Source organism: Rhinoraja longicauda, chromosome 41 (genome assembly GCF_053455715.1).
Source record: "Rhinoraja longicauda isolate Sanriku21f chromosome 41, sRhiLon1.1, whole genome shotgun sequence".
Lineage (NCBI taxonomy): Eukaryota > Metazoa > Chordata > Chondrichthyes > Rajiformes > Arhynchobatidae > Rhinoraja > Rhinoraja longicauda.
Genome location: NC_135993.1, coordinates 11325765 through 11344211, shown reverse-complemented (window position 1 = coordinate 11344211; position 18447 = coordinate 11325765). Strand labels below are relative to the sequence as shown.

The 18447-nt window shown below is 45.6% G+C and overlaps 1 protein-coding gene across 1 annotated transcript in view; it reads right to left on the bottom strand.

Annotated features, from left to right (window-relative positions):
* The window catches only part of LOC144611869 (sodium/calcium exchanger 3-like), a 206519-nt gene that overhangs the window by 32071 nt on the left and 156001 nt on the right, over positions 1-18447 (bottom strand). Inside the window, exons 2-3 of the mRNA XM_078431178.1 lie at positions 16832-16935; positions 15684-15707 (exon numbers count right to left, since the gene is read on the bottom strand). Of these exons, the coding sequence (XP_078287304.1) occupies positions 15684-15707; positions 16832-16935 (128 nt within the window). The remainder of the gene's footprint in view (positions 1-15683; positions 15708-16831; positions 16936-18447) is intronic.

The following is an 18447-nucleotide window of genomic DNA, read 5'->3' as shown; positions in this document are numbered from 1 at the left end:
CTCAGTTGTATTATCTCACTTAAACTTCATACCAATTAGGAAGAGGTCACTTAATCCCGCAGGCAATCTCCATGCTTAATAAGATCATGACTGGATTCTCAGCAACCTTGTCTCTTCATTCCTCACAATCCCTTACCAAACCGTTACTCTGGGCATATTATATACCCAGCTACCTTGAAAATATTCAAAGTTCCTGCTTTCTGGAAGAGCATTCTTAAGTTTAATGTTCATAGATGATAGGAGCAGAATCAGGCCATTTGGCCCATCAAGTCTACTCCGCTATTCAATCATGGCTGATCTATCTCTCCCTCCTAACCCCATTCTCCTGCCTTCTTCCCATAACCCCTGATACCCATACTAATCAAGAATTTATCCATCTCTGCCTTAAAAATATCCATTAACTTTGCCTCCACAGCCGTCTTTGGCAATGAATTCCATAGACTCACCACCCTCTGACTAACGAAATTCCTCCTCAACTCCTTCCTAAAAGAATGTCCTTTAATTCTGAGGATATAGCCTCTGGTCCTAGACTCTCCCACTCGTGGAAACATCCTCTCCACATCCACTCTATCTAGGCCTTTTACTATGCGGTAAGTTTTAATGAGGTCCCCCGTTCTGAACTCCAGCGAGTACAAGCCCAGTGCCAACAAACGCTCATCATATGTTAATCCACTCATTCCTGGGATCATTCTCGTAAACCTCCTCTGGACCCTCTCCAGAGCCAGCACATCCTTCCTCAGATATGGGGCCCAAAATTGCTCACAATGCTCCAAAAGTGGCCTGACCAGCACCTTATAGAGCCTCAGCATTACATCCCTGTTTTTGTATTGTCGTGCTCTTGAAATAAATGCTACCTTTAAGGCTCACAACCGTCTGAAAAAGAAGAAAAACACTCATCTAACTCTTTTGAGCTTAATTTGAATTAGAGTTTAGTTTATTGCCACCTGTACTGGGGTACAGTGAAAAGCTTTCATTGGAACGATATGTAAATGGGTTTTTAACACTGGTCCCTTGAATGTTTTCCACAACATATGGCCTATTTTAGTTTAGTTTAGAGATACAGCGTGGAAACAGGCCCTTCGGCCCACCGAGTCCGCACCGACCAATGATCATCCGTACACCAGGGACAATTTAAAGAGGGCAAATTGACCTACAAACCTGCAAATCTTTGGAGTGCAGGAGGAAACCGGAGCACCTGGAGAAAACCTAGATGGTCACGGGGAGAACGTGCAAACTTGGTACAGACAGCACCCTTAGTCAGGATTGAACCCGGGTCTCTGGCGCTGTGAGGCAGCAACTCTACCGCTGCGCCACCGTGCCGCCCTATTAAAACCTCTGGTAATATCATATCGATCAGTGGTCTCCACAGTATATGCATGTTCTTAGGCATGAGTTGCTGTAATCAATAGGGTGAGGGTGACACATTGGCACAGCGGGTAGAGCTGCTGCCTCACGACGCCAGAGATTCAATAGACAATAGGTGCAGGAGTAGGCCATTCGGCCCTTCGAACCAGCACCACCATTCAATGTGATCATGGCTGATCATTCTCAATCAGTACCCGTTCCTGCCTTCTCCCCATACCTCCTGACTCCGCTATCTTTAAGAGCTCTATCCAGCTCTCTCTTGAATGCATTCAGAGAACTGGCCTCCACTGCCTTCTGAAGCAGTGAATTCCACAGATTTACAACTCTCTGACTGAAAAAGTTTTTCCTCATCTCCATTCTAAATGGCCTACCCCTTATTCTTAAACTGTGGCCCCTTGTTCTGGATTCCCCCAACATTGGGAACATGTTTCCTGCCTCTAACGTGTCCAACCCTTTAATAATCTTATATGTTTCGATAAGATCCCCTCTCATCCTTCTAAATTCCAAATTCAGGTTTGATCCTGACCTCGGGTGTGTTGGTGTGGAGTTTGCACATTCTCCCTGTGACCACTTGGGTTTCCTCCGGGTGCTCTGGTTTCCTTCAACATCCCAAAGACATGAGGGTTTTATAGGTTAATTGGCCCTGTGTAAATTGTCCTCAGCATGCAGGGGTGTGGATGAGAAAGTGGAATTAGATCAGTTTATCATCATGTGTGCGTTTTCTCCGGGTGATCTGGTTTCCTCCCGCACTCCAGGGAAGTGCTGGTTTGTAGGTTGATTGGTTTTGGCAAAATTGTCAATTGTCCCGAGTATGTAGGATAGGGTTGGTGTGATCGCTGATTGGCGTAGACTCGATGGGCCGAAGGGCCTGTTTCCGCGCTGTATCTCTAAAGTAAAGAAGAATCAGACGAAGATGAGAATGAGCCGAGGAACCCAAAAGAATGGGTCGACTGGGCTTGTATTTGCTGGAATTTAGGATGAGAGGGGATCTTATAGAAACAAATAAAATTCTTAAGGGATTACTATAAGCAGGAAAATTGTTCCCGATGTTGGGGGGAGTCCAGAACCAGGGGTCACAGTTTAAGAATAAGGGGTCGGCCATTTAGGACTGAGATGAGGAAGAACTTTTTCACCCAGAGAGTTGTGAATCTGTGGAATTCTCTGCCACCGAAGGCAGTGGAGGCCAATTCACTGGATGTTTTCAAGAGAGAGTTAGATTTAGCTCTTCGGGCTGACGGAATCAAGGGATATGGGGAGAAAGCAGGAACGGGGTACTGGTTCTGGATGATCAGCCATGATCATATTGAATGGCGGTGCTGGCTCGAAGGGCCGAATGGCCTCCTCCTGCACCTACTATGTTTGTTTCTATGTGTATCGAGGTACAGTGAGAGGCTTTGGTAAATGTTAGCTAATGTTCCAGGACTTGGTTTAGATTGCGAAGGATTCTGATCTAGCAGGCCTCCTATTTGAACTTCCCAAGGGGATTATTTATTTATTTTTACGGTTATGAATTCATGTAAAAGGATGCTGAGCTAAAATTAAAATTAGATTTTTCCCTCTTCTCACAAAAGCAACTTTGGAAAACAGCCATTAGTTTCATTATGATTGGCAATATAAACCTTGCAGACATCTATTTCGACCAAAGATTGACACAAAATGCTGGAGTAACCTGGCGGGTCAAGGCAGCATCTTCAGAGAAAAGAAATAGGTGACGTTTCGGGTTGAGACCCTTCCTCTGACAAAGGAAACGTCACCTATTCTTTTTCTCCGGAGATGCTGCCTGACCCGCCGAGTTACTCCAGCATTTTGTGTCTATCTTCAGGGTAAGCCAGCATCTGCAGTTCCTTCCTACTACTTCTTCCAACGCTGTGCACAGCATCTGGCTGATATATTTAGTCAGAACCTTCCAAGCAGAATTTCCATTGTAGCTGTACCTTACTGTACATGCACAAATAGCAACAAACTCAACTCAACTTCTATCTTGATCCCAACTTCAAGTAGTACACAGCAAACCTGCCTAGTAACAATTGTGTGCGGTCCAATACTTATCTACCTGCTCCCATTCCCTTAAGTGTAGCTAATATCTAACTGGTCCTAAATCTCTCCAATAAGTTCCATCGGCACGGTGGCGCAGCGGTAGAGTTGCTGCCTTACAGCGAATGCAGCGCCAGAGACTCAGGTTCGACCCTGACTATGGGCGGCGTCTGTACGGAGTTTGTACGTTCTCCCCGTGACCTGCGTGGGTTTTCTCCGAGATCTTCGGTTTCCTCCCATACTCCAAACACGTACAGGTATGTAGGTTAATTGGCTGGGCAAATGTAAAAATTGTCCCTAGTGGGTGTAGGATATGTGCGGGGATTGCTGGGCGGCGCGGACCCGGTGGGCCAAAGGGCCTGTTTCCGCGCTGTATCTCTAAATCTAAAAAATCTCACACTAGTGCTATCTTTGATCGGTCTTTACTGGCTTTATCTTCATAAGTTCATAAATGATAGGAACAGAATTAGGCCAATCGGCCCATCAAGTCTACTCCGCCATTCTCCTGCCTTCTCCCCATAACCCCTGATACCCGTACTAATCAGGAATCTATCTAAATCTGTATTAAAAATATCCTTTGACTTGGCCTTCACAGCCTTCTGTGGCAATGTATTGCACAGGTTCACCCCACTTTGACTAAAGAAATTCCATCCTCATCTCCTTCCAAAAGGAATGTCCTTTAATTCTGAGACTGTGGCCTCTGGTCCTAGACTCTCCCACTAGTGGAAACATCCTCTCCACATCCACTCTATACAGGCCAAACATTATTCCCTTAGAATGCACCTGTACACTGTGAACGGCTTGATGGTAATCATGTATGGTCTTTCCGCTGACTGGATAGCACGCAACAAAAGCTTTTCACCCTACCTCGGTACACGTGACAATAAACTAAACTCATCTAAACTCAACTAAACTAACCTAAACATTGTGGGAAGGCAGCATATTTGAGTGCCTAAGGACACATTCATCATGAACGAGGCTAGAAGTCCCAGTAAACATCAGGGATATCAGTTAATCAAAATAATTGCCAGTAATGTGCAAACGCAGCATGTTAATGAAAGAAATAGAGTGAAAAATGCTTGGGGTGGGGACGGACAAAGGGAATGAAAGGGAAGGAATTCAAACCAACTCATCTGTACCCTGCAGTCCAGTTTTACTGCCTGACCCGCTATCTTTGTTAAAATCCTTTGTGCGTTTGTGAATCGCTGAAATTCTACGTAAAGCAAGAGGATTTGAGTTTAGGAGCAAGGAGATCCTACTGCAGTTGGACAGGGCCCTGGTGAGACCACACCTGGAGTATTGTGTGCAGTTTTGGTCTCCTAATTTGAGGAAGGACATTCTTGCTATTGAGGGAGTACAGTGTAGGTTCACCAGGTTAATTCCCGGGATGGCGGGACTGACATCTGATGAAAAATGGATTGACTGGACTTGTACTCACTGGAATTTAGAAGGATGAGAGGGGATCGTATAGAAACATATAAAATTCTTAAGGGATTGGACAGGCTAGAGGCAGAAAAATTGTTCCCGATGTTGGGGGAATCCAGAACCTGGGGTCACAGTTTAAGAATGAGGGGTAGACCATTTAGGACTGAGATGAGGAAAGACTTTTTCAGCCAGAGAGTTGTGAATCTGTGGAATTCTCTGCCACAGCAGACAGTGGAGGCCAATTCACTGGATGTTTCCAAGATATAGCTCTTAGGGCTAGCGGAATCAAGGGATATGGGGAGAAGGCAGGAACGGGGTACTGATATTGGATGATCAGCCATGATCATATTGAATGGCGGTGCTGGCACGAAGTGCCGAATGGCCTACTCCTGCACCTATGTTTCAATGTTTCTAAAGGATGTTGAGTGGGACTCCATCCAAACGATAGAGTCATGTTTTGGGATGGAAAGATCAGGACTGTGCCCCCTGCTGCTCTATTACTCCAGCACTTTGTGTCTTTTTCTGAAAATCCAGATCTACAATTCCTCATTTCTACTATGGACTTTGTACGGTATTTTTTTAGATATACTGAACGGAAATAAGCTCTTCGGCCCACCAAGTCCGCAACGACCAGCGGACAATTGTATGCATACACCAAGCCAATTCACCTACAAACCTGTACGTCTTTGGAGTGTGGGAGGAAACAGAAGATCTCGGCAAAAACTCACGCAGGTCAAAGGGAGAATGTACAAACTCCGTACAGACAGCACCAGTAGTCGGAATCGAACCCGGGTCTCTGGCGCTGCATTCACTATAGGTTTCGCTAGGTACTTTGGTTTGCACTGTTATGTTCTGATTACCTACACGGCACGATGGCGCAGCTGGTCGGCGTGGACTAGGTGGGCCGAAGGGCCTGTTTCCGCTCTGTATCTCTGAACTAAACCTAGTATAACTGCTGATAACTGCTGATAGACCACAAAAAGCTGGGGTAACTTAGTGGGACAGGCAGCATCTCTGGAGAGAAGGAATGGGTGGCGCTTCGGGTCGAGACCCTTAAACTCCTCATTTATAGTATTACTGTCTATTTATTTTATGTGCTGTTGCGTTAATGTGCCCGTAACTTTGCATCAAGTCAGAACGTCATTGTTCCAGTTCAGGCTCATGCGACAAATAAACACTCTCCACCCGTGACTCAGTTTCAAAGACATCGTTCATTGTCAGGAAAACATCGAGCAAATCGATTTTCTCGAAATACTAGGAGCACTAGAAACACGTTAACTTGGCAGTTTTCATTCATTAGAGTCTCATCAATCAGGAGTATTAGACGATAGTCCATTTTATTCAATTGAGACACAGAATAATGCAAAGACTTTATGCCTTTTTCTGATAAACGTTGTTATGGGCTGGAGCCTCAAGACTTGGGCAATAACAATAAAATCAATAACAAAGGGCGGCACGGTGGCACAGCGGTAGAGTTGCAGCCTCACAGCGCCAGAGACTCGGGTTTGATCCCGACTACGGGTGCTGTCTGTACAGAGTTTGCACGTTCTCTGCGTGACCGCGTGGGTTTTCTCCGGGTGCTCCGGTTTCCCCCCACACTCCAAAGACGTCCAGGTTTGTAGGTTAATTGGCTTCGGTAAAAAATTGTAAATGGTCGCTAGTGTGTGTATGATAATGCTAGTGTAGGATAGTGCTAGTGTACGGGGTGATCGCTGGTCGGCGCGGACTCGGTGGGCCAAAGGGCCTGTTTTCATGCCGTATCTCTAAAGTCTAAAGGAGCAATTGGACAATGGTGTTGTCCATTACATTCAATCAAGATACTGAATAATGCAAATACTTTATTCCTTCTTCCACAAAACTTTATTATAGGCTGATCCCTCAAGACTTGGGGCATTGAATGATTAAAACAATTTTCAGCATTTATTCCCCAAGCTCTGAACTAATTTACCGCAATAAGTTGTGATATTAGACAATAAAGCTCTTCCCACATCACCCATGCAATAGTATTGCCTTGGAGGCCAATTCACTGGATGTTTTCAAGAGAGAATTAGATATAGCTCTTCGGGCTAACGGAATCAAGGGATATGGGGATAAAGCAGGAGCGGGGTACTGATTTTGGATGATCTGCCAGGATCATATTGAATGGCGGTGCTGGCTCGAAGGGCTGAATGGCCTATTCCTGCACCAATTTTCTATGTTTCTATAATTAATTACAAGTCAAACAAGCAGGGTCTCGCTTTGTTGACCTACATTGGATATCTAGCTGTGATGGGGTGGGTAGACGAACTAAAAGAGTTTAGTAATGGGTGACGTTTCGGGTCGAGATCCTTCTTCAGACTGGAATGTCACCCATTCCTTCTCTCCAGAAATGCTGCCTGTCCCGCTGAGTTACTCCAGCAATTTGTGTCTATCTTCGCTTTAAACCGGCATCTGCACTTCCTCCCTGCACAAAACAAGTTTTGTTTAGTTGAGTTTAGTTTTGTTTAGTTGAGTTTAGAGATACAGCGTGGAGCAGAAAGAGAAGTTGGACTTGTCCTGTGCAGTGACTCCAATGAAAAACAGACAAGCTGTTTCTAACTACAAAATAGACTGAAGTTCGTTGGAAAATGGCTGCACCATATTCTGCACGCTGTGTCCACTTGCATGACTACTTTAGTTTAGTTGAGTTTAGTTTAGAGATACAGCATAGAAACAAGTCCTTAGCCCATCAAGTCCACGCCGACCATCAGTGGGATAACAGTTCCATGTTATCCCACTGTCTCATCCACTCCCTACACTCGGGGCAATTTACAGAGGGCCAATTAACCTGCACTCCTTTGGGATGTGGGAGAAAATGACTAGTGGGGTACCGCAAGGCTCGCTGCTGGGACCGCAGCTATTTACAATATACATTAATGACTTAGATGAAGGGATTTTTAGATGAAGCGTCTTTGAGTGTTTAGAAAAGCACTATATAAATGTAATGCATTATTATTATTATTATTATTATTATTAAAAGTACCATTAGCAAATTTGCAGATGACACAAAGCTGGGTGGCAGTGTGAACTGTGAGGAAGAAGTTATGAGGATGCAGGGTGACTTGGACCGGTTGTGTGAGTGGGCGGATGCATGGCAGATGCAGTTTAATGTGGATAAATGTGAGGTTATCCACTTTGGTGGCAAGAACAGGAAGGCTGATTATTATCTGAATGGTGTCAAGTTAGGAAAAGTACAACGTGATCTGGATGTCCTAGTGCATCAGTCACTAAAAGGAAGCATGCAGGTACAGCAGGCAGTGAAGAAAGTTAATGGCATGTTGGCCTTCATGACAAGAGGAGTTGAGTATAGGAGCAAAGAGGTCCTTCTGCAGTTGTACAGGGCCCTAGTGAGACCACACCTGGAGTACTGTGTGCAGTTTTCGTCTCCAAATTTGAGGAAGGACATTTTTGCTATTGTGGGCGTGCAGCGTAGGTTTACTAGGTTAATTCCCGGAATGGTGGGACTGTCGTATGTTGAAAGACTGGAGCGACTGGGCTTGTATACACTGGAATTTAGAAGGATGAGAGGGGATCTTATTGAAACATATAAGATTATTAAGGGGTTGGACACGTTAGAGGCAGGAAACATGTTCCCAATGTTGGAGGAGTCCAGAACAAGGGGCCACAGTTTAACAAAATAAGGGCCAGGCCATTTAGAATGGAGATAAGGAAAAACATTTTCAGTCAGAGAGTTGTAAATCGGTGGAACTCTCTACCTCAGGAGGCAGTGGAAGCCAATTCTCTGGATGCTTTCAGGAGAGAGTTAAATAGAGCTCTTAATGATAGCGGAGTCTGGGGATATGGGGAGAAAGCAAAGGGCGGCACGGTGGCACAGCGGTAGAGTTGCAGCCTCACAGCGCCAGAGACTCGGGTTTGATCCCGACTACGGGTGCTGTCTTTACAGAGTTTGCACGTTCTCTCCGTGACCGCGTGGGTTTTCTCCGGGTGCTCCAGTTTCCCCCCACACTCCAAAGACGTCCAGGTTTGTAGGTTAATTGGCTTCGGTAAAAAATTGTAAATGGTCGCTAGTGTGTGTATGATAATGCTAGTGTAGGATAGTGCTAGTGTACGGGGTGATCGCTGGTCGGCGCGGACTCGGTGGGCCAAAGGGCCTGTTTTCATGCCGTATCTCTAAAGTCTAAAGGAGCAATTGGACAATGGTGTTGTCCATTACATTCAATCAAGATACTGAATAATGCAAATACTTTATTCCTTCTTCCGCAAAACTTTATTATAGGCTGATCCCTCAAGACTTGGGGCATTGAATGATTAAAACAATTTTCAGCATTTATTCCCCAAGCTCTGAACTAATTTACCGCAATAAGTTGTGATATTAGACAATAAAGCTCTTCCCACATCACCCATGCAATAGTATTGCCTTGGAGGCCAATTCACTGGATGTTTTCAAGAGAGAATTAGATATAGCTCTTCGGGCTAACGGAATCAAGGGATATGGGGATAAAGCAGGAACGGGGTACTGATTTTGGATGATCTGCCAGGATCATATTGAATGGCGGTGCTGGCTCGAAGGGCTGAATGGCCTATTCCTGCACCAATTTTCTATGTTTCTATAATTAATTACAAGTCAAACAAGCAGGGTCTCGCTTTGTTGACCTACATTGGATATCTAGCTGTGATGGGGTGGGTAGACGAACTAAAAGAGTTTAGTAATGGGTGACGTTTCGGGTCGAGATCCTTCTTCAGACTGGAATGTCACCCATTCCTTCTCTCCAGAAATGCTGCCTGTCCCGCTGAGTTACTCCAGCAATTTGTGTCTATCTTCGCTTTAAACCGGCATCTGCACTTCCTCCCTGCACAAAACAAGTTTTGTTTAGTTGAGTTTAGTTTTGTTTAGTTGAGTTTAGAGATACAGCGTGGAGCAGAAAGAGAAGTTGGACTTGTCCTGTGCAGTGACTCCAATGAAAAACAGACAAGCTGTTTCTAACTACAAAATAGACTGAAGTTCGTTGGAAAATGGCTGCACCATATTCTGCACGCTGTGTCCACTTGCATGACTACTTTAGTTTAGTTGAGTTTAGTTTAGAGATACAGCATAGAAACAAGTCCTTAGCCCATCAAGTCCACGCCGACCATCAGTGGGATAACAGTTCCATGTTATCCCACTGTCTCATCCACTCCCTACACTCGGGGCAATTTACAGAGGGCCAATTAACCTGCACTCCTTTGGGATGTGGGAGAAAATGACTAGTGGGGTACCGCAAGGCTCGCTGCTGGGACCGCAGCTATTTACAATATTCATTAATGACTTAGATGAAGGGATTTTTAGATGAAGCGTCTTTGAGTGTTTAGAAAAGCACTATATAAATGTAATGCATTATTATTATTATTATTAAAAGTACCATTAGCAAATTTGCAGATGACACAAAGCTGGGTGGCAGTGTGAACTGTGAGGAAGAAGTTATGAGGATGCAGGGTGACTTGGACCGGTTGTGTGAGTGGGCGGATGCATGGCAGATGCAGTTTAATGTGGATAAATGTGAGGTTATCCACTTTGGTGGCAAGAACAGGAAGGCTGATTATTATCTGAATGGTGTCAAGTTAGGAAAAGTACAACGTGATCTGGATGTCCTAGTGCATCAGTCACTAAAAGGAAGCATGCAGGTACAGCAGGCAGTGAAGAAAGTTAATGGCATGTTGGCCTTCATGACAAGAGGAGTTGAGTATAGGAGCAAAGAGGTCCTTCTGCAGTTGTACAGGGCCCTAGTGAGACCACACCTGGAGTACTGTGTGCAGTTTTCGTCTCCAAATTTGAGGAAGGACATTTTTGCTATTGTGGGCGTGCAGCGTAGGTTTACTAGGTTAATTCCCGGAATGGTGGGACTGTCGTATGTTGAAAGACTGGAGCGACTGGGCTTGTATACACTGGAATTTAGAAGGATGAGAGGGGATCTTATTGAAACATATAAGATTATTAAGGGGTTGGACACGTTAGAGGCAGGAAACATGTTCCCAATGTTGGAGGAGTCCAGAACAAGGGGCCACAGTTTAACAAAATAAGGGCCAGGCCATTTAGAATGGAGATAAGGAAAAACATTTTCAGTCAGAGAGTTGTAAATCGGTGGAACTCTCTACCTCAGGAGGCAGTGGAAGCCAATTCTCTGGATGCTTTCAGGAGAGAGTTAAATAGAGCTCTTAATGATAGCGGAGTCTGGGGATATGGGGAGAAAGCAAGGGCGGCACGGTGGCACAGCGGTAGAGTTGCAGCCTCACAGCGCCAGCGACTCGGGTTTGATCCCGACTACGGGTGCTGTCTGTACAGAGTTTGCACGTTCTCTCCGTGACCGCGTGGGTTTTCTCCGGGTGCTCCGGTTTCCCCCCACACTCCAAAGACGTCCAGGTTTGTAGGTTAATTGGCTTCGGTAAAAAATTGTAAATGGTCGCTAGTGTGTGTATGATAATGCTAGTGTAGGATAGTGCTAGTGTACGGGGTGATCGCTGGTCGGCGCGGACTCGGTGGGCCAAAGGGCCTGTTTTCATGCCGTATCTCTAAAGTCTAAAGGAGCAATTGGACAATGGTGTTGTCCATTACATTCAATCAAGATACTGAATAATGCAAATACTTTATTCCTTCTTCCGCAAAACTTTATTATAGGCTGATCCCTCAAGACTTGGGGCATTGAATGATTAAAACAATTTTCAGCATTTATTCCCCAAGCTCTGAACTAATTTACCGCAATAAGTTGTGATATTAGACAATAAAGCTCTTCCCACATCACCCATGCAATAGTATTGCCTTGGAGGCCAATTCACTGGATGTTTTCAAGAGAGAATTAGATATAGCTCTTCGGGCTAACGGAATCAAGGGATATGGGGATAAAGCAGGAACGGGGTACTGATTTTGGATGATCTGCCAGGATCATATTGAATGGCGGTGCTGGCTCGAAGGGCTGAATGGCCTATTCCTGCACCAATTTTCTATGTTTCTATAATTAATTACAAGTCAAACAAGCAGGGTCTCGCTTTGTTGACCTACATTGGATATCTAGCTGTGATGGGGTGGGTAGACGAACTAAAAGAGTTTAGTAATGGGTGACGTTTCGGGTCGAGATCCTTCTTCAGACTGGAATGTCACCCATTCCTTCTCTCCAGAAATGCTGCCTGTCCCGCTGAGTTACTCCAGCAATTTGTGTCTATCTTCGCTTTAAACCGGCATCTGCACTTCCTCCCTGCACAAAACAAGTTTTGTTTAGTTGAGTTTAGTTTTGTTTAGTTGAGTTTAGAGATACAGCGTGGAGCAGAAAGAGAAGTTGGACTTGTCCTGTGCAGTGACTCCAATGAAAAACAGACAAGCTGTTTCTAACTACAAAATAGACTGAAGTTCGTTGGAAAATGGCTGCACCATATTCTGCACGCTGTGTCCACTTGCATGACTACTTTAGTTTAGTTGAGTTTAGTTTAGAGATACAGCATAGAAACAAGTCCTTAGCCCATCAAGTCCACGCCGACCATCAGTGGGATAACAGTTCCATGTTATCCCACTGTCTCATCCACTCCCTACACTCGGGGCAATTTACAGAGGGCCAATTAACCTGCACTCCTTTGGGATGTGGGAGAAAATGACTAGTGGGGTACCGCAAGGCTCGCTGCTGGGACCGCAGCTATTTACAATATACATTAATGACTTAGATGAAGGGATTTTTAGATGAAGCGTCTTTGAGTGTTTAGAAAAGCACTATATAAATGTAATGCATTATTATTATTATTATTATTATTATTAAAAGTACCATTAGCAAATTTGCAGATGACACAAAGCTGGGTGGCAGTGTGAACTGTGAGGAAGAAGTTATGAGGATGCAGGGTGACTTGGACCGGTTGTGTGAGTGGGCGGATGCATGGCAGATGCAGTTTAATGTGGATAAATGTGAGGTTATCCACTTTGGTGGCAAGAACAGGAAGGCTGATTATTATCTGAATGGTGTCAAGTTAGGAAAAGTACAACGTGATCTGGATGTCCTAGTGCATCAGTCACTAAAAGGAAGCATGCAGGTACAGCAGGCAGTGAAGAAAGTTAATGGCATGTTGGCCTTCATGACAAGAGGAGTTGAGTATAGGAGCAAAGAGGTCCTTCTGCAGTTGTACAGGGCCCTAGTGAGACCACACCTGGAGTACTGTGTGCAGTTTTCGTCTCCAAATTTGAGGAAGGACATTTTTGCTATTGTGGGCGTGCAGCGTAGGTTTACTAGGTTAATTCCCGGAATGGTGGGACTGTCGTATGTTGAAAGACTGGAGCGACTGGGCTTGTATACACTGGAATTTAGAAGGATGAGAGGGGATCTTATTGAAACATATAAGATTATTAAGGGGTTGGACACGTTAGAGGCAGGAAACATGTTCCCAATGTTGGAGGAGTCCAGAACAAGGGGCCACAGTTTAACAAAATAAGGGCCAGGCCATTTAGAATGGAGATAAGGAAAAACATTTTCAGTCAGAGAGTTGTAAATCGGTGGAACTCTCTACCTCAGGAGGCAGTGGAAGCCAATTCTCTGGATGCTTTCAGGAGAGAGTTAAATAGAGCTCTTAATGATAGCGGAGTCTGGGGATATGGGGAGAAAGCAGGAACGGGGTACTGATTGTGGATGATCAGCCATGATCACATTGAATGGCGGTGCTGGCTCGAAGGGCCGAATGGCCTACTCCTGCAAATATTGTCTACTGTCTATTGAAACCGGAGCACCCGGAGGAAACCCACATGGTCACAGGGAGAACGTGCAAACTCCACACGGACAGCACCCGAGGTGGGGATGAACCCCAGTTCTGGGGCAGCAGCTCCACCAGCCGTACCACTGTGTCGCTCCTGAACTGAAGCAAGTTTAAGTAGTAATTCCAAACCTTAAGTGTCATACTGGGAAAATATATAATGTAAGCTTATCAGAGTGTAGATGAACCAGTTAGAAATCAGCTGCCCTACTTTGAATTTTATTTATGATATCATTTGGATAGTAGTAACAGGATTGTTCCGAGTCAGCATGGATTTACGAAGGGGAAATCATGCTTGACTAATCTTCTGGAATTCTTTGAGGATGTAACCAGGAAAATTGACAGGGGAGAGCCGGTGGATGTGGTGTACCTTAACTTTCAGAAAGCCTTTGACAAGGTTCCACATAGGAGATTAGTGGGCAAAATTAGAGCACATGGTATTGGAGGTAGGGTACTGACATGGATAGAAAATTGGTTGACAGACAGAAAGCAAAGAGTGGGGATAAATGGGTCCCTTTCAGAATGGCAGGCAGTAACTAGTGGGGTACCACAAGGCTCGGTGCTGGGACCGTAGCTATTTACAATATACATTAATGACTTGGATGAAGGGATTAAAAGTACCATTAGCAAATTTGCAGATGATACAAAGCTGGGTGGTAGTGTGAACTGTGAGGAAGATGCTATGAGGTTGCAGGGTGACTTGGACAGGTTGTGTGAGTGGGCGGATGCATGGCAGATGCAGTTTAATGTGGATAAGTGTGAGGTTATCCACTTTGGTGGTAAGAATAGGAAGACAGTGTATTATCTGAATGGTGTCAAGTTAAGAACAGGGGAGGTACAACGAGATCTGGGTGTCCTAGTGCATCAGTCACTGAAAGGAAGCTTGCAGGTACAGCAGGCAGTGAAGAAAGCCAATGGAATGTTGGCCTTCATAACAAGAGGAGTTGGGTATAGGAGCAAAGAGGTCCTTCTGCAGTTGTACAGGGCCCTAATGAGACCGCACATGGAGTACTGTGTGCAGTTTTGGTCTCCAAATTTGAGGAAGGATATTCTTGCTATTGAGGGCGTGCAGCGTAGGTTTACTAGGTTAATTTCCGGAATGGCGGGACTATTATATGTTGAAAGACTGGAGCGACTAGGCTTATATACACTGGAATTTAGAAGGATGAGAGGAGATCTTATCGAAACGTATAAATTATTAAGGGGTTGGGCACGTTAGAGGCAGGAAATATGTTCCCAATGTTGGGGGAGTCCAGAACAAGGGGCCACAGTTTAATAATAAGGGGTAGGCCATTTGGAACTGAGATGAGGAAAAATCTTTTCAGTCAGAGAGTTGTGTATCTGTGGAATTCTCTGCCGCAGAAGGCAATGGAGGCCAATTCTCTGAATGCATTCAAGAGAGAGCTAGATAGAGCACTTAAGGATAGCGGAGTCAGGGGGTATGGGGAGAAGGCAGGAACGGGGTACTGATTGAGAATGATCAGCCATGATCACATTGAATGGCGGTGCTGGCTCGAAGAGCCGAATGGCCTCCTCCTGCGCCTATTGTCTATTGTACTGGCTCAATAAAGCTTTTGCTCAAAACCTGTGGCCTTGGCATCACGGTGGTGCAGCAGTAGAGTTACTGCCTTACAGTGCCAGAGTGCCAGGTTCAATCCTGACTGCGGGCGCTGTCTGTACGGAGCTTGTTCATTCTCCCCGTGACCACGTGTGTTTTCTCCGGGTGCTCCGGTTTCCTCCCACACTCCAAAGACATGCAGGTTTGTTGATTAATTGGCTGTGGTAAAGATTGTAAATTGTCCCCAGTGTGTGTAGGATAGTGCTAGTGTGCGGGGATCGCTGGTCGGCGCGGACTCGGTGGGCCGAAGGCCCTGTTTCCGCGCTGTATCTCTAAACTAAACTAAAGTCTGAAGTTGGGTCTCGACCCGAAACGTCACCTATTCCCTCTTTCCACAGATGCTGTCTGACCCGCTGAGTTACTCCAGCTTTTTGTGTCTATCTAAAATGAACTAAACTCTGCTTATTTGGTGCATCCTGAACGCACACCGTCAGAGAGGCCACCGGGAGATGCACACAGTTAGCCACAGTGGATGGAATAAAATCAGTAAAAAATGACAGCTTACCATCATCACCGGTCAGTAAGAGAGCTGTGGAGAATGAGAAATAAAGGTGAAATATGAAACGGCAGCTTAAAATATATTGAAACCACACCATGAAATAAGCCCTATCAGGCCTGGCATCTCAGCTTTGCATGACCAAAAATATATATTTTTGGATTTTGAAAGAAAATGCAATCGTACTGAAATTAAGGTGACTTGATAGGTAGTGCAAAGGGACTTGGGAGTGCTGGTGCAGGATTCCCAAAAGGTTCATTTCCGGGTTGAATTAGAAGCAAAGAGGGCAAATGCACTATCTATACACTAAAACTCTCGTTTGTTTGTTTGTTTGTTCCTGAACTGCAGCCGAAACGGTACACGATAGCGTGACCATTTTAGGCCCACCTTACTCACCGTCGTCCCTTTGGTGCTAATGGAAGAAGTTTCATTGAAATCGGTGTTATATTTTTTTAATTATTCACATTTTAAAGTTTAAATCTATCTCCTAGGCAGGGAGGGAGGGGGAGGAGGGAGGATAAGGGGGGTTGAGGGGGATGGAGTGGGAGGGAGGGGAAGGGGGGGAGGGAGACGGGGAGGGGGGAGGGGGGTGGAGGGAGGGGGAGGGGAGAGGGTGCTGCACCAATGCAGGAGAGGTTTGGGCCCAAATGGGTCCACTTGGTCTAGTTAGCATTAACTTCGAGAGCATTAGAATATAACAGCGGGGATGTAATGCTGAGGCTCTATAAGGCGCTGGTCAGACCGCATTTGGAGCATTGTGAGCAGTGTTAGGCCCTATATCTGAGGAGGGATGTGCTGGCATTGGAGAGGGTCCAGAGGAGGTTTACGAGAACGATACCAGGGATGATTGGGTTGATCTTTGATGAGTGTTTGTCAGCACTGGGCCTGTACTGTGCAGGTTTGTAGGTTAATCGGCTTGGTGTAAATGTAAATTGGAGCGGGAGCACGTGGCCGCTGGCTGGGTGAGGTCACGTAGGGTGCGGGGCGGTGACGTCACCCTTTGTCCCGTATTTGGGAGTGAGGAAGTTGGCAACCCTACTAATACGGGACAAGGGCGGTCCCGTACGGGACAAACCAATTTAGCCCAAAATACGGGATGTCCCGGCTAATACGGGACAGTTGGCAACCCTAGCTTAACTCTTCAGTTCTGTACAAACCTGAAATTCCACGTTTCATCCATCTTGGCTTCTCCAGGAGGACAAAGAAGTTCTCCTGCTTTTCATACTCCTCGTCATCCACGATTTTCACCTGGATTGTCTTCCTGGAGAGGGAGAAGATAAACAGTCGACTGAATATTTGAGTCAATTTACTACTGACAGCGGGAACAAGTGTAATACGAAGGCAGGCACAAAATGCTGGAGTATCTCAGCGGGTCAGGCAGCATCGAGAGAGAGAGAGAGAGAGAGAGAGAGAGAGAGAGAGAGAGAGAGAGAGAGAGAGAGAGAGAGGAGAGAGAGAGGAGAGAGAGAGAGAGAGAGAGAGAGAGAGAGAGAGAGAGAGAGAGAGAGAGAGAGAGAGAGAGGCACACACACAGAGAGAGAGAGAGAGAGAGAGAGAGAGAGAGACTTATTCTACATTTTCCTTGATCTAGATTTCCTTTGTCCAGTTTTCACACCGTACACTTCCTTATCTATGTATCTCCCTCTCCCCTGTCATCGGACCGAAGTCCCGACCCGCCTGTCTCTCTCTCTCTCTGTCTCACTCTCTGTGAGAGAACGTCACCCATCCCTTCTCTCCCGAGTTGCTGCCTGACCCGCTGGGTTACTCCAGCATTTTGTGTCTACCTTCGATTTAAACCAGCATCTACAGTTTTTTTCCTACATGTGGAATACCAACATGGCCAAACCTCTTCCAGCTCTCGTCCATCAGTGCAGGTCACCAAAGGGAGTTCAGGAGAGAGTGAAATAATATCTACAGTTTAGTTTAAGATTAGTTTAGAGATACTGCACGGATGCAAGCCCTTTGGCCCACTCGTGACTGAACTACCTTTCCCTCTCAACCCCATTCTCCTGCCTTCTCCCCATAACCCCTGACATCCGCACTAATCAATAAACCATACCCATCCCAGGAATGAGTGGGTTAACCTATGATGAGCGTTTGTCGGCACTGGGCCTGTACTCGCTGGAGTTTAGAAGGATGAGGGGGGGACCTCATTGAAACGTGCAGAATAGTGAAAGGCCTGGATAGAGTGGATGTGGAGAGGATGTTTCCACTAGTGGGAGAGTCTAGGACTAGAGGCCACAGCCTCAGAATTAAAGAACATTCTTTTTGGAAGGAGATGAGGAGGAATTTCTTTAGTCAGAGAGTGGTGAATCTGTGGAATTCTTTGTCACAAAAGGCTGTATAGGCCATCAGTGGATATTTTTACGGCAGAGATAGATAGATTCTTGATTAGTACGGGTGTCTGAGGTTTTGGGGAGAAGGCAGGAGAATGTGGTTAGGAAGGAGAGATAGATCAGCCGGGATTGAATTGCGGAGTGAACTTGATGGGCCGAATGGCCTAATTCTGCTCCTATTACTTATGATCTTATGATCTTAAACTTCATACAGACCACCTGTTGGTAGGATGGAACCCGGGTCTCTGCCCGCTGCAAGGCAGCAACTCTACCGTTGTGCCACTGTGCCAACCTACATGCAAGTGTAAAGTGGCGACCAGGACTGCATGTAATGGAGAAACAAACAGTAATTTGCAAAGGACAAGACTTGGTGTGGGGGGTGGGGGTCATCTAAATGGATAGCTACTGAGACCTATCCAGAGATTGGCTTTGTCTAT